The sequence below is a fragment of the Dreissena polymorpha genome, chromosome 13, assembly GCF_020536995.1.
Source record: "Dreissena polymorpha isolate Duluth1 chromosome 13, UMN_Dpol_1.0, whole genome shotgun sequence".
NCBI classification, from domain to species: domain Eukaryota; kingdom Metazoa; phylum Mollusca; class Bivalvia; order Myida; family Dreissenidae; genus Dreissena; species Dreissena polymorpha.
In genome coordinates, this window is record NC_068367.1 from 10,375,494 (window position 1) to 10,402,418 (window position 26,925).

Below are 26,925 nucleotides of genomic sequence, written 5' to 3' on the forward strand. Positions count from 1 at the left end.
ATGAAGTGCTTTTCGGTCTGTATATTGCCGATATTTATCCAATTTTGGGCATTAATACCTCATAATAAACACAAGGTAGTAAAAATATGCATGAAATATAACCATTTATAACTAATTTAAACCGTTTACGCACAATAGGAACGCAAATATTATATATATAGCGAGAAATTGAGTGCTTTTCGGTCTTCACATGAAGTGCTCTTCAGTCGGTATATTGCCAATATTTATCCAATTTTGGGCATAAATACCTCATAATAAACACAAGGTAGTATAAATATGCATGAAATACAACCATTTATAACTAATTTAATCTGTTTACACACAATAGAAACGCAATTTTTCATATATAGAGAGAGAAGTTGAGTGCTTTTCGGTCTTCACATGAAGTGCTTTTCGGTCGGTATATTGCCGATATTTACCATTTTGGGCACAATGTAGTATAGACATACACTCACCATTTATAACTTATTAAACCCGTTAACACACACTAGAAACGATATATTGCATATATATAGAGAGAAATTGAGTGCTTTTCGGTGCTATTCGGTGCTTTTCGGTGATTGTATGGACCGCCTAGTTGCAATAATTCAACTCTCAGCTTAGGCTGAGAGTTGCATAGCTCAAGAAACTTCAGTGTACATTTTATATAGTATTGACATACCTGTACGCTGAAGCCAACTCCGTATCGAAAGTCAACCAGAGTCGTAACATATTTATGTCACGCTTTAAATCAAAGAATGCTCATTTTCTTGGATACATTTCTACATATATTGGTGAATGAATATAAATTACTGCATCGGGAATATTTTAAGGTTCAAATGTTTCAAATACATCTTACAATAGATGAAAATAACTCTCATCGGTCTGAAATCACAATTTTGACGCCATTGTCGCTTTGTCAAGTGACGAGTTTTCATTTGGATACTTTCGGATCGACCTTGACATTTTTTGCTGAAATTGTAAACATTACCGGGTACTTTCGTTTTCTGAAATCTTTTATTTGTGATAAACAACTTTCGTCTGGTGGATTTTAAGACTGATTTCAGTGTGAATCAGGTAGTTTTAAATAATATTTACCTTGAGTTTGTATTTACACTACAATTTGTTAACAAAACAAGCCATAATAATCTAAAATACCAGGAAATGTCATTCTGTATTTGAAAACACTTGAGCACATGGTATGTTACTATGAATAGAAATAACAGCATATGACCTTGAAAGTCTGTCACATCACTGTTTTTCTCGATATGTAAGAGCAGAATAGATAAATTTTAAATGTCTAAGATAGTATTTTGTGAAAGAATATATCATTTAAATGTGCAAAATGTAAATCTTTCCGATCTAGTGGTTGATTTGGGCCAATAACTGCATTTAAAAGCTGTTTTGGACCAGTCTTTGTTTACTGTCAACTTTTCGGGAATTTCTGGTTGACTTTCCTAATGGGGTTGGTCCATAACTATAAAGTCGCGCCTGTCAAAAATTATAAAAAGCGACATTAAAAGTTATGGTAGCCAGAACTATGTCCACCATTTTTGTTTATTTTTTTTCTCCAGGTAGATTCGCGGTAAATAGGTTAAACAGCATCAATTTTAAAATTTAAGAATGAATTATCAAAGCTATGACATACCATTCAAAGTAACAATCAATAAAATATGTAACAATATAAATATTTGGAATTTAAGACATCAAATAAAATTAATAGCACAGTTATTTTCAGTCTATGTCATATTTTTTCATAACGACAATTAACTCAACTAAAAAATTCAAATATTGTTAAAGTCTGAGTTTTACAACTTTTAATTTCCAAAAACCGATTCCAATCTGTAGTGAGAGATGTTTTCTGTCAGATTTGACAAGTAGGTCAAGAAGGTTTGTTTATAAACAAAATCCAGAGGGCGCTAATGAAATACCGCAACCCGACCCGCGAGGTAACCGGGTTTGAGTACCACCTTGGTGCGTCCAATATTGGAGTACGCTACTACTGCATGGGATCCTCACACTCAAAATGTATTGACCAACTTGAAGCAGTCCAGAGATGCGCTGATCGAACCACAAGCAGGCTAAAGCAGTAGCCCAACTTGTTGACGCTCTCAAATATTAAGCTACTTTTTATGCCCCCCTTCGAAGAAGAGGGGGTATATTGCTTTGCACATGTTGATCGGTCGGTCAGTCTGTTGGTCTGTCCACCAGGTGGTTTCTGGATGATAACTCAAGAACATTTAGGCCTATGATCATGAAACTTCATAGGTACATTGATCATGACTCGCAGATGACCCCTATTGATTTTCAGGTCACTAGGTCAAAGGTCAAGGTCACGGTGACCCGAAATAGTAAAATGGTTTCCGGATGATAACTCAAGAACGCTTATTCCTAGGATCATGAAACTTGATAGGTAGATTGATCATGACTCGCAGTTGACCCCTATTGATTTTCAGGTCACTATATCAAAGGTCAAGGTCACGGTGACCCATAACAGTAAAATGGTTTCCGGATGATTACTCAAGAACGCTTATGGCTACGATCATGAAACTTCATAGGTATATTGATCATGACTCGCAGATGACCCCTATTGATTTTGAGGTCACTAGGTCAAAGTCATGGTGACCCGAAATAGTAAAATGGTTTCCGGATGATAACTCAAGAACGCTTATGCCTAGGATCATGAAACTTCATAGGTACATTGATCATGACTCGCAGATGACCCCTTTTGATTTTCAGGTCACTAGGCCAAAGGTCAAGGTCACGGTAACCCGAAATAATAAAATGGTTTCCGGATGATAACTGAAGAACGCTTATGCCTAGGATCATGAAACTTGATAGGTAGATTGATCATGACTGGCAGATGACCCCTATTGATTTTCAGGTCACTAGGTCAAAGGTCTAGGTCACGGTGTCCCGAAATAGTAAAATGGTTTCCGGATGATAACTCAAGAACACTTATGGCTAGGATCATGACTCGCAGATGACCCCTATTGATTATCAGGTCACTAGGTCAAAGGTCACATTGACAAAAAACATATTCACACAATGGCTGTCACTACAACGGAGAGCCCATATCAGGGGCATGAATGTTTTACCAACAGCCCTTGTTATATTGGTGATATTTGGAGCGTACAACAGCTGAAGCATTCAAACAATGGTGGACTGTTTTACTTTTTTGTCTATATTGTTGCGGAAGGATTTTGTGGTCAACATTCAAGCCCCGATATCAGACACTTAATATCAACGGATTGCAATAATATTTACATACCTGTGTAGATAATTCATTTCTCGATAATGTTCCATAAAAATTATGTAATGACACATTGAATTTTGCATGCCTGAGCAATTTAAATCCAACCACTATTCAAATTTTCAATATCTCTCGATTCGCTCGCTGTGTAGATATAAATCGATAACACGGCCTCAATGTAAAGCATCTGGTTTAAATGTGGAAGAATAAACGACGTAAAATACAGTTTTAGTCTGTTGTGGTGCAGAGCGTCACATTGTAAACCGATTTTATAATACTTTTCTTGATTAATTAAGCATTGTTTTTTTTCTAAAGTGACAATTAAAAAGTTCTGAAATATATTACATCTTTTATTTTTATACTGTACATAAATAATATTGATACAGATCGTACAGTATGCCGTCCTATGTAACATAGAATGTATGTACATAAAACAACACAGACAGAGGTGCGAAAAAGACATGCATAAAAAGTTGCTGAAACTGAGAAGAGTGAATAGAAACTGCACCATATCTGTTTTGAACATATGCTTATTAAATCTACAAAGATGAGCATACTAGATCTAGTTAGGTAAAAATCAGTGTTAAAAGCTCATGTTAAATAAAATTACGCGTACACGTTACACCGTAATTCCTTCTTCTTATTGATTGATATTTAAATCTGTTTCATAATATGGCAAGAAGTTAGTGATATCGTTGCGATTTAAGCAGAAATTTAACTGAAGAATTTATGTCTTTCTTACTTCAATTCGACGATATTTGAGGTAAAAATGGACTTCTGAACTAAAACAGAATGAGTCGGTAATGTTCTTTTGCAATTTTACAAAATTAATGAAAATTTAAACTTTCTGGTTTCCACCACATAATGGGTCCTTCACCGATAAGACGTTCCTATAAATTTAGCCCATATAAAAAGTATCTCTAAATTGTTTGCGCATCTTATAAATAAGACTAGCTGAAGCAGCAGTTCACAGACAGATGATAGCAGACATTGGATGGCAGCCAGCAGTTCACAGACAGATGATAGCAGACATTGGATGGCAGCCAGCAGTTCACAGACAGATGATAGCAGACATTGGATGGCAGCCCCTTCAGTTCACAGACAGATGATAGCAGACATTGGATGGCAGCCCCTTCAGTTCACAGACAGATGATAGCAGACATTGGATGGCAGCCAGCAGTTCACAGACAGATGATAGCAGACATTGGATGGCAGCCAGCAGTTCACAGACAGATGATAGCAGACATTGGATGGCAGCAGTTCACAGACAGATGATAGCAGACATTGGATGGCAGCCAGCAGTTCACAGACAGATGATAGCAGACATTGGATGGCAGCCAGCAGTTCACAGACAGATGATAGCAGACATTGGATGGCAGCCCCCTCAGTTCACAGACAGATGATAGCAGACATTGGATGGCAGCCCCTTCAGTTCACAGACAGATGATAGCAGACATTGGATGGCAGCCCCTTCAAGCGAGATGCTAAACATCTAAGGTTGCCATGATTTACCGTATAATTAATAACCTTATTGATATTCCATCTGACCCCTACCTTGACCCTGTTATATCATCCACAAGAGGCAGCAGTTTTAGATACATCGTACCATTCTGCAGAACTGACTAGCTCGGACACTCCTACTATCCATCAGCAACAAGACTGTGGAACCAACTGCCTAACCACCTTGTGAAGGCTTCCAGTCTTGAAGAGTTCAAGGAAGGGATGGCACTGACATAAGCACCAATGAATTTGTAAAAACTTAAAAAATTTATTTTAACTGCGCCACACCGCGATATTTAAACCATTTTTCTTGTACGACATGACCCAAAGAGGGATATATACAATAAATGAAGAAGAAACAGAGAACACTGTCTTATCTGTTACCGTGTTGTTCATCTGGATTTTTAGCTCATCTATTTTTTGAAAAAAAATTATGAGCTATTGTCATCACCTTGGCGTCGGCGTCGGCGTTGGCGTTGGCGTTGGCGTCGGCGTCCGGTTAAGTTTTGCGTTTAGGTCCACTTTTCTCAGAAAGTATCAATGCTATTGCATTCAAACTTGGTACACTTACTTACTATCATGAGGGGACTGGGCAGGCAAAGTTAGATAACTCTGGCGTGCATTTTGACAGAATTATGTGCCCTTTTTATACTTAAAAATTTGAAAATTTTGGTTAAGTTTTGCGTTTAGTTCCACTTTTCTCAGTAAGTATCAATGCTATTGCATTCAAACTTGGTACACTTACTTACTATCATGAGGGGACTGGGCAGGCAAAGTTAGATAACTCTGGCATGCATTTTGACAGAATTATGTGCCCTTTTTATACTTAGAAAATTGACAATTTTGGTTAAGTTTTGTGTTTAGGTCCATTTTATTCCTTAAGCATCAAAGCTATTGCTTTCATACTTGCAACACTTACTAACTATCATAAGGGGACTGTGCAGGCAAAGTAATGTAACTCTGACTGGCATTTTGACAGAATTATGTGCCCTTTTTATACTTAGAAAATTGAAAATTTGATTAAGTTTTGTGTTAAGAACCACTTTATTCCTACAGTATCAAAGCTATTGCTTTCATACTTGCAAGATTTATGAACTATCATAAGGGGACGGTGCAGGCAAAGTTATGTAACTCTGACTGGCATTTGGACGGAATTATGGGCCCTTTATACTTAGAAAATTGAAAATTTGGTTAAGATTTATGTTTTGGTCCACTTTACCCCTAAAGTATCATAGATATTGCTTTCATACTTGGAACACTCACAAACTATCATAAGGGTACAGTAAAAGGACAAGTTGCATAACTCTGGTTGTCATTGTTACGGAATTATGGCCCTTTTTTGACTTAGTAACTTTTAATATATGGTTAAATTTTGTGTTTCGATCCACTCGAAGTATCAAGGCTATTGCTTTCAAACTTCAAATACTTACATGCTATCATGAGGTAACTGTACCTGGCAACTTGAATTTTACTTTGACCTTTAAATGACCTTGACTCTCAAGGTCAAATTATTAAATTTTGCTAAAATTGCCATAACTTCTTTATTTATGGTTAGATTTGATTGATACTTTGATGAAACTACTCTTACCTGACATACCACAATAGACTTCACCCAAACTATCCCCCGTGCCCTCCCCCCCCTCCCCCCCCTCCCCCCTCCCCCCACCTATTTTTTTTTTTTTTTTTTTTTTTAAGATCATCTCACAAATGTCCACCACACCCTCACACTATACCCCCACCCCACCCCCCCCCCCCCACCCCCCCCCCCCCAATTTTTTTTTTTGATTTTTTTTTTTTTTTTTTTTTTTTTAAGATCATCTCACAAATTAACACCACACCCTCACACTATACCCCCCCCACCATTTTTTTTTAAAAACGGTTATGTTTGAAATACCGTCCAACCATCGCACCCAAACCCCCCCCCCCCCCCGATTTTTTTTTTTTTTTTTTTTTTTCGCTTTTTTGGAAGATAATGTAATAAATGTCCACAACCCCACTATACACCCCTCTTCACTCCACTCCTCCCTCCTTTGTGATTGAAAATGAGAGTCCCTTCACCTTTAAAAAGAAAATAGATGAGCGGTCTGCACCCGCAAGGCGGTGCTCTTGTTTTGAGCTTTTAGTTCACTTTTCCATTTCAATGATCAACTTTGCACGACCTCTGTTTACCAGCCTTTCTCCAAATTATATTGGTTTAAATGGCAACTTTTTTTTCGCAAATTGAAATTTTTTATCACCACTTCTCTAAAACTTTCACATTTTGTGACAATCAGGAATGGCAACTGGAGCCCTAAAATGGCAAACGGTAACACTGCCTTTTTTAAATCCTATCCAATTGTGTGATAGTCTGGTTTGATGCTGGCAGCTGAAAGTTTGTAGTGTACAACAATGTTATTTGAAAAAGGACTTTCTTATGACAGTGATTTTGTTGCTAAAGGTTTATTGGTACATAGTGATAACAAACCGCAAAAAGAGCACAAAACTGTTCTGCATTAGGCTGCATATGATGGTAATTTGTGTTAGGGTTGTATGTAGTTTAAACCTATTTATTTTAGCTCGATTGCATCTAAAGCCGTAGGCTTATATAAACGCTCTCGAGTCCTTTTCCTGGGACTAGAACCAGTACTTGGTGTCTTCGGGGGAGATGAAAGGAACGCTCCCTGTGGGGTTCGAACCCAAGATCTCCCGATCGCTAGGCGGACACCATATCCACTACGCCACGGCGATCAATTTCTTAATTCTTATCTAGAATGCATAGTAAAATTATTTAGTAAAAAATGTTCTGATTATTTTTGTGTGTATAAAATTATAGAAAATATCCATACATTTTAATGAGCAGTGAGACATTTGTTTTATTTCTTGTTTTATCATCATTACATTTTATGATCCTGCCTGCAAACAATCTATATGGTCTTATAACAAGGACATGGGAATATTTGAGTTTGCAATTAATGGAAATTAATGGTTTATCAATAGCTGGTGACATATGCCTTGTCTGGGCAAAACCAGTCGTTTTTAGAAAATGCTAGTTCCTTTAATGTACATTGTATACCAGATTTTTAATTTTGATGTCTTATTTCTACAGATATTGAGGAGCAAGTACGGTCAATCCAGTCACGCAAGCAAGCCTTGAACAAAGAAAATGTTGACCAGTCCCCAGAGAAACAAAGGGTTGGGTTGGGTGCTGGCGGGCACTTCGACACAGACATCTATGGCTCCATGCATGGCAAGTTTGAGGGTTACCACACATACATCCCAGCTGAAGATGCTGAGGTAAATCATGTTTACATTAGGTACACATAATTCCATTGATTGACATTACTACAATCCCACAAGGCATACACTGGTAAATTTTGAAGAAGAATCTGCATTTTGTTTTCATATAGTTTGTAAAAAAAATTCCTTAGTAATTATAATAGAAAAGCAAAATGACCCGATTTTTTTTTTTTTATAGAAAATGTTTTATGACTATTAGACTCTATATCTGATTCTCAATTTTATCTTTAGACATCTAATTCAATATTTATAACTATAATTTATATGTTTTTTTTCACTCAAATGGCCATGAAAGGCATGTTGTGTCAATTTTTTTTTATAAAAAGCCCAATATGGTCCTTTTTGTCGAGGAAAAAATCACATTTTGACCAGACTCCTTTTTCCAAAATGGCTAGAAAAACCCTGAACTTGACACAATGGAATTTGAAACCATTCCTGGTTTGGTCAAGGCCTGTGTGATGTTTTTATGGGATTTAATTGTATAAAAAAAAATCTGCATGGCTAACCAAATAGGAAAGCTAATCGCATCCTCAAGGTTTGTTAACAATTTGTCCATAAAGATTATTATAAATATTTGAGAACATATAAAAATGAAACATACAAATTATAGTTAAGATTATGAAAATGGCATGAAAATGGCAGTGTGCGTTAAATAGGCATACAGGCATGTGTTGACAATTTGCACACCTTGATTTCATGTAAGAAACTTGTTTACTTTGTATTCATGATCTTATTTCACTGTACCAATGTTGTTTTCTTGCAGGATGATGATGATGTGGTACCAACTGAAACTGCCGGGCCGGTGCGATCAGCTGCCCCTCTAAATGCACTCAATGACTCACTCAATGACAAGGTAACTGTCTTAGTTAGGCTGCTAATTGCCAGAGACGGAATGGTTTTTGTACTTTGTTCTTTAAGGCCGAAGTGACATGGTGAGCTTATGTGACCGTGTGATGTCCGGCGTCTGTATGTGCGTGCATGCCTCCGTCAACATTTTGTTAGTGTAGACAGAAGAGGTCACAATTTTCATCAAATCTTTATGAAATTTGGTCAGAATGTTTATATTGATGAAATCTGGGTTGGGATTGTATTTGGGTCATCTGGGGTAAAAAACTAGGTCACTAGGTCAAACACTAGGTCAAACAATAGAAAAACCTTGTGTAGACAATAGAGGTAGCAGTTTTCATCCAATCTTTATGAAATTTGGTCAGAATGTTTATCTTGATGAAATCTGGGTTTGGATTGTATTTGGGTCATCTTGGGTCAAAATCTAGGTCACTTGGTCAAAAACTAGGTCAAATAATAGAAAAACGTATTGTAGACAGTAGAGGTCACAGTTTTCATCCAATCTTTATGAAATTTGGTCAGAATTTTATCTTGATGAAATCTGTGTTGGGATTGTATTTGGGTCATCTGGGGTCAAAAACTAGGTCACTAGGTCAAATGATAGAAAAACCTTGTGTAGACAGTAGAGGTCACAGTTTTCATCCAATCTTTATGAAATTTGGTCAGAATGTTTATCTTGATGAAATCTGGGTTGGGATTGTATTTGGGTCATCTGAGGTCAAAAACTAGGTCACTAGGTCAAATAATAGAAAAACTGTCAACAATTTGTTTGTGTAGACAGTAGAGGTCACAGTTTTCATCCAATCTTTATGAAATTTGGTCAGAATGTTTATCTTGGTGAAATCTGGGTTGTAATTGTATTTGGGTCATCTGGGGTGAAAAACTAGGTCACTAGATCAAAAACTAGGTAACTAGGTCAAATAATAGAAAAACCTTGTATAGACAATAGAGGTTGCAGTTTTCATCCAATCTTTATGAAATTTGGTCAGAATGTTTATCTTGATGAAATTTGGGTTGGGATTGTATTTGGTTAGTCAGGTGAGCGATTCAGGGCCATCATGGCCCTCTTGTACATGAAGTAATACCGGTTTTACCCCTTCTCTGTTTTGTTAGGAATTCGACCCACTGGCAGAGCACAGGCGTGCAAAAATCTCTGACCGGGAGGATGAATACAGGGCTAGGCGTCGTCAGATGATTATCTCCCCTGAGCGTCACGATCCATTCGCTGACGGTAAGTGCTTCTGAGGTACTGATTGAGATAGCAGTGTGAATTATGTTTTGTTGTGATAGTTATCCTAAAAATAATATAGCTGGACAATTAATTTAAGGCCTGATTTTTAGCTCGGCATTTTCGGAGAAACCCCGAGTTATTGTCATAGCCAGCTCGTCGTCCGCCGTCCGCTTCGTTCTAAAACCTTTACATTGGCTCTAAAATCAAAGTGCTTCAACCTACAACTTTGAAACTAAATATGTAGATGCACCTTGATGAGTTCTACATGCCACACCCATTTTGGGGTCAAAGGTCAAGGTCACTGTGACCTCTTAAAAAAATAAAAAATTCTGACAAGCTTTCATTTATTAAAAACTGCACCCGTAGCCGAGCGTGGCAACCGTTATGCGGTGCAGTTGTTCTTTTTCATATACTGGTCAATAATATTGACTAATTTATGCTTTCCTACAGGATTTCTACATGTTCTGTGGGTGTTTTCCTGCGTTGGCATTTTGATATGCCAGCTGTATTATATTAAGGTTGCTATTACTTGTAATTAAGAGATAATAGAAGATAAAACAAGATATGTTCCAAATATGTAGAGGGAATCATACTTTTTATGTCATGTGTTGTTTTGCCTATGAACTTTAGAAGCATTATAAAGTCTTAAGAGATATGAAGGTGAAGAATATTGCTTTTTGTATTCATTTTGTTTTTAAAAGCTTCTTGTTTAAAAAGAAAGCTCTTTTTACATTTTGAAGAGCATAACCATTAAAGGGAGGTTTTTAATGCTCTGGTGTAATTCTCTACTGGTGAAAAATAAGCCATATTATTGTTTGTTTTTGTTTCATTTGTTCCCTGAGTAGATAAGTAAGCAAGTTGTAGAGAAAGAACGGTTGCATTGTCTTACATTAGACCGTGCTCTGTGAAAAGGGGGTTAAAAGCATGTGTGTAAAGTGTCGTCCCAGATTAGCACAGGCTTATCAGGGAGTTCACTTTCCGCCCATACTCGATTTTTACTTAGAAGAGACTTTCTGTAAACGAAAAATACCATAAAAGCCTAAAATGTCCCTGATTAGCCTGTGTGGACTGGAAAGGCTCATCTAGGACGACACTTAAACCACATGCATTAAATCCCCTTTTCACAAGGCACGGCTCATATGATATTCAATCACAAGCCGAAGTCTAAATTGAATGCTGATTTCACAAACCTTGTCAAGTTAAGATGTGATTATACGGGATATGTGAGGTGTGTCATTTCTCCGTTGTTGTTTTTTGCTGATATATGTACAATTTTCCACAAACCGAGACTAATTCAACGCCATTTTCTTTCTAGCGCCGGATGGCTGAGCAGTCTTCAATATAACCCGGCTAGATATATAAAATCAACATACTTTTTATAATGGGCATGGTCTAAAATATGTTCTCTTTGATAAGTAAACCTCACAATATCATAAAGCTAAACTTGTTAAAAATTTCTTGTTGTGTGCTTGAATCAAAGCAATTGGTAGCTTTGTCAATTTTTCTTTATTTGAACAAAAAAATTTCATATATTTCCTTAAAACATATTCCCAATTGTGTAAGAGTGTGGTTAATTTAACAATTTAGTTGAATTTATATCTAAAAAAATATATAAAACACAAAAAGGATGTGTTCTGCATGGGTGTGTATAAAGAGCTGTTGATCAAATCCTTGTAATTTTCAATCAAATCTCAAGGTAAGAGTGATTGATGGATGCTAGTGGTGCGTTAAAACAAAATTACACTAATTCTAGACTTCTTGTAGGTGACTACGTGTAATTACAGAGTATTGCCGGTACCAGTGGCTGTGAGGGGCGGTAATGTACGTATATAGTGTGGCACATGGTGGCTCCTTTTCTGTAAACTTTATAGGCCCCCTTAAAATATCATAACCAATATAACTGATGTATAAACATTCTGCAGAAACAACTGTTTCATACTTATTTATTGGAGAAAAAGTTACTAAAACCAATTCCTAATGTTTAATGCAATTTAGTATTTTTTCCAATTTATGTGTTATACCAGTATGTAGGATTAGCAATCAAACTGAAATGTGATTTAATTGATAGTTATCTTAAACATAAGGGTGGGGAAATATTAAGATTGAACACTTGTCCTTGAACTTGTTCATTAAATAAATGTACTTCCCCTTACAAAGGCCACTCACTTTATTTATATTTTCATAAAATTATAAATACAACACATTTTGTTATTAAATTTACAAAGATTTATCTATCATTTTTACACTGCAATTTACCTATAATGGGACTGTGAAAATTAAATGAAACAAAGTAAATTAACCTGTTTTGGACTCCCAATTTCCACAGCCACCTTTAACGTACTATTGAAACATATCAGAAAAGGAGATTCTATTTGCCCACAGCACAAATATAAAAGCATATACTTATGGTTTCCAAGTATCTTCCACAATTCTATATTTCATAATATAGATAAACAACATGACATAGGCTTGTTTTCTTGTGCATACTAATTGAGCTGTTTGGTGTCGCGACCGCGTGTCGTGACGCTTCTGCTTTCTATTTACAGGCGGTAAGACACCAGATCCACAGGCTAGGACCTACCAACAGATTCTGCGGGAAAAGGAGCTGGCAATGCAAGAGGTACACCTAATGATCATCAACTTTTGAGATCCATTTTCAACTATAATGTATCATTTCCATTTAAACAGTGTTTTATTTTGTGTCTTATATAGCTTAATTTCATGTAAATAACTTACCAATATCTATGTGTTTTTTTTTATTCCCCCGGATCGAAAGAACAGGGGTATATTGTTTTTAGCCTGTCTGTCTGTCTGTCATTGTGTCAGTCAGTCATTGTATGTGTGTGTCCCAAAACTTTAACCTTGGTTCAAGTTTTATGACTTTTGCAATATTGAAGATAGCAACTTCATATTTGGCATGCATGTGTATCTCATGAAGCTGCACATTTTGAGTGGTGAAAAGTCAAGGTCAAGGTCATCCTTCAAGGTCAAATGTCAAATATCATTGTATTTTTCTTTCCTAAAACTTTAACCTTCGTTAAAGTTTGGTCATAACTTTTAATATTGAATATAGCAACGTGATATTTGGCATGCATGTGTATCTCATGGAGCTGCACATTTTGAGTGGTGAAAGGTCAAGGTCATCCTTCAAGGTCAAAGGACAAATTTATGGCTTTAAAGCGGCGCAATAGGGGGCATTGTGTTTCTGACAAACACATCTCTTGTTTTTTGTTAACAGTTAATAGGGTAAAATGATAAATATCCTTATGATATTAGCTGTGTATTCTCATCATGCAAATGTTCAATATGTCCAATTGTCATGTAGCAGTATAAAGGACAAGTGGACAAGTTAATCATAGGATTTCCCAACCACCAGATTTCTTAGTTTATCGATCATTTGCTAACATGTAAGTCGTGTCACATTTCAGAAAGGCCTGACACTTAAATTGCCATTATCAGATAAGTCAGGCTTAGTTGGTCCACACGCTCCCAATATCATAAATAACCATTCATTTGCAATGATTTTCTTTGATGTGACATATCTGAAAGACCTTACAGTAAAATTTCCATAATCATTCTACATTGTATGTTGCCACCCCTGTGATTCCTTTGCAAATAGTTGCCATCGTATGGCTGTATTACAGAAAGGCCTGAAGGATCAGATGCGAGAAAAGGCCAAAGCAGGTGAACTGAAGGCAGTGAACGGCTCAGCTGCGGCTAAGGTGGCGGAAAAGAAGAAGCGTCGATGGGACCAGCCGGCGGTTGCCGAGGAGCCAGCTAAGAAGAAGGCGTCATCATGGGACCAGGCAGAAGTCGGGACACCTTCACATGTATGTCTGGCTTTGTGGGAGACTTGGGTCCATTTGCTCAAAGCAACTATAAGATAACATTACAATTAGCTTTATATTTGTTAAGTACCGTTACACACCGCAATTTAATCATACTTTTTTTATGCCCCTGGATCGAATGATCGGGGGTATATTGTTTTTGGCCTGTCTGTCATTGTATTTGTGTGTCACTGTGTGTGTCCCAAAACTTTAACCAAAACTTTAACTTTGGTCATAACTTTTGCAATATTGATGATAGCAACTTGATATTTGGCATGCATGTGTATCTTATGGAGCTGCACATTTTGAGACATTAAAGGTCAAGGTAATCCTTCAAGGTCAAAGGTAAAAAAAAAAAAAATCAAAGCGGCATTAGGGGGCATTGTGCTTCTGACAAACACATGTCTTGATTTTGTTAGCTGTGCTGCAGACTGGTAAGTCCCCAAGCCTTTGCATTGATGGTTTACCAGGCAGTGTTAGCTGTGCTGCAGATTGGTTAGTCCCCAAGCCTTTTCATTGATGGTTGACCAGTCAGTGTTGTAAGCTGTGCTGCAGATTAGTTAGTCCGCAAGCCTTTGCATTGATGGTTGACCAGGCTGTGCTGCAGATTGGTTACCGTAAAAACGCAGTCATAAGTCTACCCGGCTCATAAGTCGGGGGGGGTATACTTTGGTACCATAATTGGAGATTTTGAGTATGTTAGCTTCATAAGTCGAGTCAGAAATTTTCTGTTTACGAATTTCATAAACGGACGCCATTTTAAATGTGCATGAAGTTGCGGTAGTATTCTATACATTGCAGAACGCCAATCACGCACTAGTTTCTCACTTATACCAACCTCACGTTCAGCAGCACTGTTGTTATTTAAATTCTCCGCAAACTCTATCACACGTATTTTAAATGCATTGTCATAAGCCTGGCATTTGCATTTGCCAGGCATTTTCAAAGATTAATCGTTAGTCCAGTTGTGTTTTTGTTTATCTAATTAATAAATGGTTGCACTCAATAATCCACGCTAGTAATTATCCACAAACTATTTTCCGCTTTTAATCCGATGGAACAATATTATCACTGTAATCCAATCTTTGTACTTTTAATCTGACTGTCAAAACAATTGATTAGTGTCTCGGTAAAACGTGTTTTTATAACAATGATTGACATACCCAAGAGACCGCTAACTCCATCTTTTTCTCTGAAACAGTTTCAAAGGCGGAGCTATACACGTGCTCAAGCATAATGGGACGATTGCAAGCGAGTAACAAACACGCGATTGGTTAAGCATATCGCTTCTCTAAACAAAGGAATCCAATTTTGTTGGCGAGAAAGGTGTTCTTTATGGCTTCTTGACAGGAAACGGCTTTCCTTTGATGACGTCAAACTGTCGATTCACACATATTGCGAATTTTCGCGAGACTTAAAATGATGTCCTTGACTCTTTGTTTACATGAACAGTAAAAAAACAACACCTGCTTACATGAAGACTTTGGATTAAATTATCAAAATAAAAACAAGAGTAATTGCAAACTGTGATTATATTAATTGGTAAGTATCAGTAAAAATACGACGTTTTGTCAGTCGTAAATCAACGATTTTTTTTATACATCAACAACAACTATTGCCGCGGGTATCAATCTTCGACGAATTTCATTATTTTTTTCATGGAATTTCATTATTTTTTTCATGGACCACCTCATAAGTCGATACCGTTTTTTAAATCAAATTTTGGAGGTAAAAAATCTCGACTTATGACTGCGTTTTTACGGTAGTCCCCAAGCCTTTGCATTGATGGTTGACCAGGCAGTGTTGTTAGCTGTGCTGCAGATTGGTTAGTCCCCAAGCCTTTGCATTGATGGTTGACCAGACAGTGTTGTTAGCTGTGCTGCAGATTGGTTAGTCTGCAAGCCTTTGCATTGATGGTTGACCAGGCTGTGCTGCAGATTGGTTAGTCCCCAAGCCTTTGCATTGATGGTTGACCAGGCAGTGACTCCATTTTGATTATTCTTTATTTTCAGTGTGTGTTTTTTTGCTATACATATTGTACAGGATTTGGTGACAGTCATTCTTCAATTTTAATGCCAGCATTTTATTTTCACAATCAGAAACAAGCACATTCATACAAACACAGAATGAACTAGAAATGACACAGCAGAGGCTGACGCGTATCCCCACGCCACATGTTTGACTCAGGGGCACCCCCGGGTTGGTAATGGGGCCATGCATAGTTGAGATTGACCGTATTGTCATAAGAGATGTTCAGTATAAATTTGAAGTAATTCGGTGTAGAAATGAAGAAGTTAATGTAAAATAACCTAAAAAATGAGTGAAAATCTATACCCTAATTTCTCCTCCTCATCCTGCTCTCCTAACAAATCTAATAGTGAAATAACTTCACTGTAGTCAGTTATGTACATGTCATCCTAATTGGAATGACTTATGAGATGGCTGAATGTGCCTGTTCAAAGTCAATCTTGCTTTAAATTGTTTCTCACATTTTTCCCACTTGAACATTCTGACAGATTTTCAGTAATGAGTCTAAATTTGTAATTGAACAAAGTGAAAGTTTCAGCCCCGTTATACAGTAGGGATAAAAATACCAATTAACCCTTTCCCACTCAGAAGCAAAGTGAAAATAGCTTTTGCAAACAGCATTTAACCAGAACAGCCTGCGAGTAACTTGCTGTTCAGGTTTTATGCTGTTTGCTGCTCATCAGTATCTAAGGGTTGGAATGAAGCCTTTAAAACTTGAATCTAGTAAGAAGTGTCTTTAATTAAACTTAACTTTCTTGGAGACTACAAATGCGTAAAAATACATATCTAAGTGGTAAAGGGTTACTTTACTTTCTTTTGGTACCATAAATCAGATGTTGGTTATTCAATGAAAGTCAAAATAACCAAGTTCATGCTGAACCCAACCTGCTCATACATTTTTTACTGATCCATGAATTGTGTCTATGTGTGGTGTGAAAGATTCTGAACGGAAAAGTGGGGATTTCCCAACAGTGTACATGTGCTTTTAACAGGAATTATTGTTCAACCGACGTTGTACACAAGAGAATTATTATACCCCCATTGGTAATGGGGGCTATATAGGAGTCACTTTGTCGGTCGGCCTGTCCCGAAATTTCATCCCATCTTCACCAAACTTGGTCACAAGTTGTATCTTCACGGCTATAAGTGTTCTGTTCGGGAAGTTCCGGCTTTTTAGCTCAACTATTATATATGAAATATATATAGTGGAGCTATCCTACTCACCTCTGCGTCGGCATGACCGTCTGCGTTAGCGTCTGCGTTAGCGTGCAAATGTTAAAGTTTTCGTACTACCCCAATTATTTTCATTGTTCTTTGACATATTGCTTTCATATTTTGCATACCGTAAATTTGCGGCCATAAGTCGACCTAAAAACGCTCCCAAAATTGACTTAAAAAGTCAACTCCACTTATGGATGAGGTACTAAATAAAAAAAATAAAAAAACATATTTCTGTGCCGTTTTTTTTTAAAGTAATGAATCTCCGAAGCGGAGGAATGATGACTGTTTACGGTAAGGCCGACTTGTCTTTTACTTAAATGTCCGCCGATAACAAAATACTCATGTTTACATTGGTTTTCAATTCATTAATCTTCGTAATAAGTCCAAATAAAAACATGTAAAAATAACTTCGAAAATATTAAACATTTGTGACATACGGTAAAGTGGCGAAAATTATACATAGCAATTTGGCTATAGATACATCGTCCGTTGTCTGCTAAGAACAATAGAAAATCCACTGCTGACACTTGTACCCATTTAAAGTTAATCCGTGTAAATACAAACTATCAACAGGTGCAGGTGTCTTTATGCCACCAATTATCGCTTCTCGGCCTTTTGACTAAGATCAAAGTGTAAAGTGTAGTGTTGGCATCCTTTCGATCATTTGTCTTTATTGCGTCACGCCTAAAATAGTTATCCGTTAATGATATGCACACCGGTTCTGCTACAAACTACTTCTGGCCAATCAAAAATAATTACTGGATCGTTGGCTACGCCATTAACCAATCGCTATTGTTCAACTTCACCTGGTATATTTTTGATTGGATGAAGGTGTGGTTTTGTTTATTTATTCACAACTGTCCCACAATTAATGCATAATCGTTTCGTAAATAAATAGATCTTATCTGAGTGAAGATTTCATTCATTGTTTGATTATAATAATATTACGCACTCACCCTGGATTATTAAAAAGTGTAATTGGACATATTAAATACACAATTACTTTCGATTATCTGCTAAGTATTAATAAGATAAAATGTTTTTCCAGAATGCAGAAAATATTCCTCGGGTATCTCGTGATTTACGAATATGTAACAGTCGAATAGCGAGCGATGCGAGTGTTGGTAAATTCATGTGTTTCATGCAGAATGGCAAAAGCGTTGTTTATTACTTGAGGGCAAGTTACAATTATTTTGACCATATAATGAATTTCTGCGTTCAAGATTTTACCGAATTTTCACATCAATAGCACTTACATTTGAATACAAAAATATCTGCTCATAATGTAAACGCTGAAACTTATTACGTTAAATGGGATAATAATTTTGATTTGTGAAATATATATTAAGTTCGAAATAATGAATGATATGTTATTATGATTTTGAACAATAAAATATATTTTTCATGATAATAAATAATTGAAACTTTGAATGTTTCGTTTTATATATATTCTTATTATTAATATCCCCCAAAAAGTCAACTGCCGATACAAAAGCCCTCAGAACCATGACTGAAACGTCACTTAAACATGTCCGAGATATTGAGGAAATTTACCCCCCGACATATGGCAGAGTCAAGGCAAAAAACCAAGTTTTTCTAGCCACATTATACCCCTCGACTTATGGCCGAGGTAGACTTATGGCCGCGAATGTACGGTACTTGTTTACCAACATGACCCCAACCTATAAACAAGAGTAGACAACTCTATCAAGCATTTTGTCATAATTATGGCCCCTTTTCCACTTAGAATTTGCAGCAAATATTAAAGTTTTCGTACTACCCCATTTATTTTCATTGTCCCTTGACATATTGCTTTGATATTTTGCATACTTGTTTACCAACATCAACCTATAAACAAGAGAAGACATTTTGTCATAATTTATTTTCCCCAATTTCATGAAAAAGCCGATAAAATTCCCAATTCCAAAGCCATGGGCTATCTTCACAAAAAGTGGGAAAAAACCCTGACACCTGTCTGCAAGATTCATTCACGTGTTTTAAATATAAATGTACAAAAGAAAATCATATAATACATGTAGATATTACATGTATGTGCACATGTATGCGTACTTAAATTCGGACAGTACGTAAAGTCGAAAACGTAAATTAAGCGTTAAGATGTTCAATACTATTGACTCTTTTGGTGTTAATCAATGCAATTACTCTTTTCAACAACAAATACTGAGTTTCAAAGAAATCAAGAGAGTATTAAATCGTTTATTTACTTGTGTCTGACTTTAAGTACTGTCCGAATTTACGTATTGCATCCGTATGTTACGACACTTGTGTGCAGTCAGTATACAATACAATCATTTTTTCAATAATGAAGGAACTGATACAGCGTAACGGTAACGATACGGCGTGATTAAATTATATTTTATTAAGAGGAAATGTCAATGCCAAATAATTTGAGAGATACCCTGGTACTTTAGTTGAAATTCACCAAGAAACATTTATTATGCCCCCCCTTCGAAGAAGAGGGGGTATATTGCTTTGCTCATGTCGGTCGGTCCGTCCACCAGGTGGTTGTCAGATGATAACTCAAAAACGCTTGGATCTAGGATAATGAAACTTCATAGGTACATTGATCATGACTCCTAGATGACCCCTATTGATTTTGAGGTCACTAGGTCAAAGGTCAAGGTCACGGTGACCCTAAATAGTAAAATGGTTTCCGGATGATAACTCAAGAACGCATACACCTAGGTTCATGAAACTTCATGGGTAGATTGATCATGACTCGCAGATGACCCCTATTGATTTTGAGGTCACTAGGTCAAAGGTCAAAGTCACGGTGACCCAAAATAGTAAAATGGTTTCCGGATGATAACTCACGTACGCATACACCTAGGTTCATGAAACTTCATGGGTAGATTGATCATGACTCGCAGATGACCCCTATTGATTTTGAGGTCACTAGGTCAAAGGTCAAGGTGACGGTGACCCAAAATAGTAAAATGGTTTCCGGATGATTACTCAAGAACGCATACGCCTAGGATCATGAAACTTCATAGGTAGATTGATAGACTCGCAGATGACCCCTATTGATTTTAAGGTCACAAGGTCAAAGGTCACGGTGACCCGAAATAGTAAAATGATTTTCGGATGATAACTCAAGAACGCTTTTGCCTAGGATTATGACACTTCATAGGTACATTGATCGTGACTCGCAGATGACCCCTATTGATTTTCAGGTCACTAGGTCATAAGTCAAGGTCACAGTGACAAAAAACGTATTCACACAATGGCTGCCACTAAAACGGACAGCCCATATGGGGGGCATGCATGTTTTACAAACAGCCCTTGTTGGAAATTAAATGATCTCAATGTTGTACCGGCTACGAAATTTTTATTTACAAATAAATACACCCATGCCAATTTTCGCGCGCTTTTTTAAGACAAAGATATTCATTTATTTCATGTATAAATTGTAACCTAAAATAGCTGTACATTACGTGTGCAAACCGTGTCAGGTGATTTACGCATGATGCAATATAACGGTCCTGATTGGGAGCTTATTTCATCATATCTTTAAATAGAATCATATGCCGAAATTCATTTGACACTTTTGAAAATTTCAAACGTTTGTGTTTATGACTGTTATTGTCTATATTACCCACCCATAATTTAATTACTAGAGTTGCGACACCTTAAGGGTTTCGCGGGATGGAATGAGTGGGGAGATGAAATAAAATTGAAAACCTATTTCTTTTTGTGCATTTAATGATGGTAACCAAAGTTCTCGCAAAAAAATAATATGCATATCACATGATAGTAACCATAATACTTGCAGACATGTTTATTTTTTCCAGGCCGTTCGATTAGCTAACTTAAAAAGTAAAACTTCAATTCCCATAACTATAATATTAAAAACGTGAAAAGAGCAAACAAATGCAGTGTGTCGGACATCCCCATCTTAAACACTATCGACTACCATTAAGCCTTTTTCTGTGTCTATAAAATTCTGTGTATTTTATTGAGACATCATTATAGCTTTGCGTTCAAGATAGTGTTGAATTCATTTTGCAATGCAATCAGCGCTTTGATTTTATATTACGAAATGTACTACGCAGTACATTGTGTGACGTCATTTCGGTGACGAAACACAATAGTTTTATTTACACTCTCTGGAATTTAAGGACATGTCGCGGACGTGGTGTTTTTTATCTGTAAACAATTTGTTTAAAGCATCGAACGAATGCAAAACGTATTTCGGATTGTGTGTTCATCATGCATAAATGTAAACATAGATAGGTATACAATACGATTGTGTGGTTTGAACTAAGTTTTGATTAAGACATGGATTAATAAAGGTGAAAGTGCATATCGTTTCAAATTGTTTGTTATAAACTTTGGATTAAAGTAGTCAACTTCTTGTTACAAACATTGGATTAGCGATGTCATTTAGGTAAGCGTGACGTTTATACTAAATTAAGTTTTTTTATAACTCTTGTTAAAGCTGAAATTGAGTGATCAAATTTCGCTACAAAACGGTGTCAGTTGCAATAGATATTTTAATGTGCTACGTGAAATTATAATTATGTTTGATTATTTTGTTTATTTGTTACGCACTTAATGCTGCTAATGATGTGTTGCTCACGACAAGCCTCGCCGTGTAAACCTTTCTTCAACTCGTCGGACAAATTCAAGTACACGTGATACTTACATTGTATTTTATTTTGTCTGTGTATTTGATGAAGGTAACCAAAGATATCACAGAGATTTTAATATACATGAAACTATTTCAATTAATGCTATTTTGAGAAGTCCGTCACCACTCTATCGTTTGTTATTGTTTATATCTTACTATTTTGCTCCTTTATATAAACATTTCTCAAAACCGGCTTTCCGTACTTTTATTTTGCATGCAACTGATTGCGCAATTTATGACGTATGTTGTGTGACGTAATTTATTTGTCAAAACAAACAATTGTAAGTTAAATTCTCTGGATGTTTTTAACAGTTATTTATTTGTTTAAAGCATCGAACGAATGCAAAAACGTATTTCGGATTGTGTGTTTATCATACATAATTGTAATTGTTATATTATGTTGGATTATTGTCGTCATTAAGGTAAGCGTGTTGTTTATACTCAATTGATTTACTGCTCACGTTTATTTATTGATTCAATATTTAAACCCTAAATTAATAATGTATTTGTCTCATGATTATCATGTATATTAAAGATATTATCGGATAAATAGAATACCATGTTAATACCAGTGTGTACTAACATTTATCCGACACGTCTCGGAAAGCCTCGCCGTGTAAACCTTTCTTCAACTCGTCGCACACAATTACATAGATTTATGTCATGAATATCTAACCACACTCGATCTGCACAAAAGACATGCATGTGTACTTCGTATTGATATTTAAACACAATTATTACGTCGTTGTTTATAGATTTAACGCCTAACTGTATATTATATTGACTTAATAACGCGTAACTTAGTTTCTTTGTTTCTTAACAAGATGGAAGCTAGCCTATGCGCTTTTCATGACGTTACGTCACAATGTTTATCTACGCGCGTTGTGTTTCGCAGAAAAAAAATTTAAACACAAAATACTCGAAAACTTGATTTTTCCCAGGTATAACGCCTACGCCAACAGGTAGATCGCATTCTTGTCCATATACATGTCAAATTTCAGCAAACGTGCTCGGCCAGTTTTCAAGAAGCCCAAATCGCGGCTATATGCCCCAGCTTAACGAAACTTAGCCCCCTTTATCATTCGTTCGATTGAACGTCATCAATGATGACGTCCAATACATCACTCATTCCATATAAAAATGGAAATCAGGCATATATGGGATTATCGAGTAATGGATGAAGATGGGAAAGTTGCATGTATGCCATTGAGACAGTTGACACGTATGTATCGGGGAATCCAGACACACGGGATAATACGATTACTACAATCAGTTATGAGTTCTCCATGCAGGGGTTCTGAAATATTTTAAGAGTCTAATTGTCCACGGACAAGTTGGACCCACAAATTCACTTGTCCGTACCAAAGGAAAAGGTCATTACTAATTAAGCAAATAATACAAGCATACACTTTTGTTAACTTCTATTTTAAATTATAAACATAGTTAACTAGAAAATTGAACAAAAAATACAAGCAAGATGTGCATATAATAAGATCACGTTTAAGTCACACATGATACTAGTCTTATTTATAAGAGGCGCAAAGAATTTAGAGATACTTTTTATGTGGGCTAAGTTCTTTGGAACTCCAAATATGACCAATATAAAAAGTAGCTTAATATTTGAGAGCGTCAACAAGTTCGACTAACATGATACCATCTCGGATATTTAATAATCTCAACATGACTAGACAATTCACTTGAAATAAAATAATCTCTGTTAATTATAAGTATATAATTATCCGCTAATAAAGGAAACTCCTTACGAAGTTTACATTTACACACATCGGCAATGTTTCAAGCCAAGGAAAATCAATTAGCCAAGACTCAAAAAATTCTCGTTTCCACTTGGCGTCGTGTGTTTATCATATTCATACTTGGCTTTTCTCTTCTTTTCCGACGCCGAACTGATTTTATCATTGGTCTGATTAGCGTCATGGCTAGACGTTGAAGTGGTTTTATTATATAAAAATCGAATGCAGGTCGTTAGAACATGTATGCGGCCATTTGCAATGTACGAAAAGTGTTATCTTAAAATTCTTATGCGTGATTGGTTGTTGCTATACACATGTGTGCTGGTTTCTCTATTAAAACAGGGACATAGGTCCCTGATTAAAATTGTTTTCTTATGCGTGATTGGCTGTTGCTATATATACTCGTGGACTGGTTTACCACATTAAATAATTATTATCGGAAAATAACATACCTCCAGTTAAAAAAGTGTGCTAGTCCGCAGATTAATCATAAGCTATTTATATAAACTTCGTTTTTTATTTTCGAAAAATATTGAAGTTTCTTTCTCGAAACAAATTTTACCACGGAAATTTTACTTGTCCCCAGACAAGACAGCTTTCAAAAACTGCTTGCCCGGAAGGGTAAATTGACGACTCGGACAACTCGGACAGCATATTTCAGAACCCCTGCCATGGCTTCAAACTGTTAATTGAATAATCAAACACTCAATTAACACTCCTCCAGGTGCGGTATCAAACAGCTATAGGTGCGAATGCGGTTAAAAAGACAGAAAACACTGGGTGTGAAATACATTATTCATTATCACTTTTAAATGAAAGGGATCATTACAATACGTTTATGTTCAATTATGTTATTTTAAGCGAACACAGTGAACTTCGCGGTAGATATTATGGGTCCACGGTGATTCGCAGTGTTCGCCTTATGGCAAACAGCCCCCGCGACATTTGATCTAAACAACCATCGCAGGGTTCATATTGGTAGGCGAACACAGTGAGATGAACACCGCGGCGAGTGGCGTGTAAGTACACGGTGCCTGTACTGTATCTCCAAGGTCAAGGTCACACTTTTATTTCAAAGATCAAAAATGGCCATAAATAACCTTGTCGGGGCAATAACTATGTTGTTCATTGTGAGATTTTAAAATCATTTGGCACATTTGTTCACCATCATTGGACTGTGTGTCCCGCGAAAGAATTAGGTTTCTATCTCCAAGGTGAAAGTCACACTTTGAGTTCAAAGGTAAAAAATGGCCATAAATGAGCTTGTCCGGGTCATAACTATGTTGTTCATTGTGAGATTTTAAAATCATTGGGCACATTTGTTCACCATCATTGGCCGGTGTGTCGCATGAAAGAATTACGTCCTTATCTCCAAGGTCAAGGTCACACTTTTAGTTCAAAGGTCAAAAATGGCCATAAATAAGCTTGCCCGGGCCATAAATATTTCATTCATTGTGAGATTTTAAAATTACTTGGTACATTTGTTCACAACCATTGAACAATGTGTCATTCAAAAGAATTACGTCAATATCTCCAAGGTCAAGGTCACACTAACTTGGAGTTCAAAAGTGAAAAATGGCCATAAATGAGATTGTCCAGGCCATAACTATGTCATTCATTGTGAGGTTTTAAAATGACTCTGTACATTAACTTTGTTCACAATCATTGGGCGGAGTGTCATGCGAAAGTATTCAAGAGTTCAAAGGTCAAAATGGCCATAAATAATAATGGCATAATAATTCTTAAAAATCACCATAAATTATATTCTCTTGTTTTGTGAAAACAGCATGCAAAATAGTCGGTGTCAATGCGGCAGGTGGGGGTATACATCACGTCTGTGACAAAGCTCTAGTTTGTAATGGTATAAATTACAATTTTGTTGATTTAAGGATACTAGTGCTTCTTAACTTTTATTCTAGTTATTTTTTCATTGAAATAAGATCATAATAAACACATGAAATTGTGTGTTTATGAATGGCATTTTTCTATAAATATAATAGTTTTGTGGTTTCTCTTATATAAGATGGAAGGATGAAATGAAAGCAGTCATCAAAACAGTTACAATACATGTTTTTACATCTAAGAACTGATTTAGGTTCCCCCCCCAGAAAAAAAACAAACTGCTGATTATAACCTATCTGCATCTGATGGTAAAGTGTCAAGCAATTTAATAACACACTGTTAGTCAAATTGTGTAACCATTCCATCACTCTATTGACTGCAGGCCAAGTGGGATGAGACACCAGGCAAAGCCAAGGGGGCTGCAACTCCAGGTGCCACCCCTGGCGCAAGCACGCGAATGTGGGATGCCACACCTGGTCACGCCACCCCAGGGGCAGCAACTCCAGGTCGTGACACGCCTGGTCACCAGGCAACGCCCAGCGCGCGGCGTAACAGGTGGGACGAGACCCCCAGGGCGTCTGAGACCCCAGGGCACACTACCCCAGGGGGCCATCAGGCGGGTTGGGCGGAGACCCCAAAAACAGACAGAGGAGGGGACTTAATTGAAGACACCCCCACCCCAGCAACCAGCAAGAGAAGGTCCAGATGGGATGAGACCCCTGGCGCATCCACGCCAAACATGACCCCCGGTCACATGACCCCCAACATGACGCCAGGGGGCACAACTCCGGGTGGAATGACACCCAGTGGGATGACTACCCCTGGGCACGGTACGCCAAGTGGATTCACCCCAGGTGGTATGACCCCTGGAGGCTTCACTCCCAGCGGCACCACCCCTACTGGAGCCAAGGCCATGGCCATGGCAACACCCACCCCTGGTCACCTGATGTCTATGACACCTGAGCAGCTGCAGGCCTACACGTGGCAGAGAGAGATTGATGAGAGGAACCGGCCACTCAGTGACGAGGAGCTGGACGCCATGTTTCCTCCTGGATACAAGGTAAGAGCATGGCACTTATTTGAGTACAAGAATGATAATTGATTAAGTGTTCTTAAACTAAGGATTTTGGAATTTCATGTAAACAGTTTAAGAAATGAAATCTGCAATACTTTAAGAGATGATTAATTATGGTATGTGCATATCAATTTAGGAAATAATGACCGTCATTATCACTTATACTGCATTTAATTGTAATTTACTGTGTTTAATGTATTTGAGTGCATTTGAAACAAGTTTTGGCTCATGTTTTGCAGGTACTTCAACCACCCACGGGCTACATCCCTATACGGACACCTGCCCGCAAGCTGATCGCCACTCCCACCCCAATGGCAGGCACACCTCAGGGCTTTAGAATGCAGACCCCAGACACAAAGACATCAGTGGTGGACATGCAGCCTAAAGGTGAGACTCAACAGCTTGTGTTGTCTAACGCAATCACTATTTAGCACACCATACTTTT

General features: G+C 37.1%; 1 protein-coding gene across 2 annotated transcripts in view; it reads left to right on the forward strand.

The window, feature by feature from the left end:
* The window catches only part of LOC127855537 (splicing factor 3B subunit 1-like), a 66,401-nt gene that overhangs the window by 5,086 nt on the left and 34,390 nt on the right, over positions 1 to 26,925 (forward strand). The window contains exons 2-8 of one of the 2 annotated variants that reach the window (XM_052391257.1): positions 7,818 to 8,005; positions 8,772 to 8,861; positions 9,968 to 10,085; positions 12,632 to 12,705; positions 13,730 to 13,915; positions 25,788 to 26,465; positions 26,720 to 26,867. In XM_052391257.1, the coding sequence (XP_052247217.1) occupies positions 7,818 to 8,005; positions 8,772 to 8,861; positions 9,968 to 10,085; positions 12,632 to 12,705; positions 13,730 to 13,915; positions 25,788 to 26,465; positions 26,720 to 26,867 (1,482 nt within the window). Of the gene's footprint in view, positions 1 to 7,817; positions 8,006 to 8,771; positions 8,862 to 9,967; positions 10,086 to 10,106; positions 11,907 to 12,631; positions 12,706 to 13,729; positions 13,916 to 25,787; positions 26,466 to 26,719; positions 26,868 to 26,925 lie in introns of those variants that run through there. The other variant, XM_052391258.1, reaches the window with a different exon arrangement.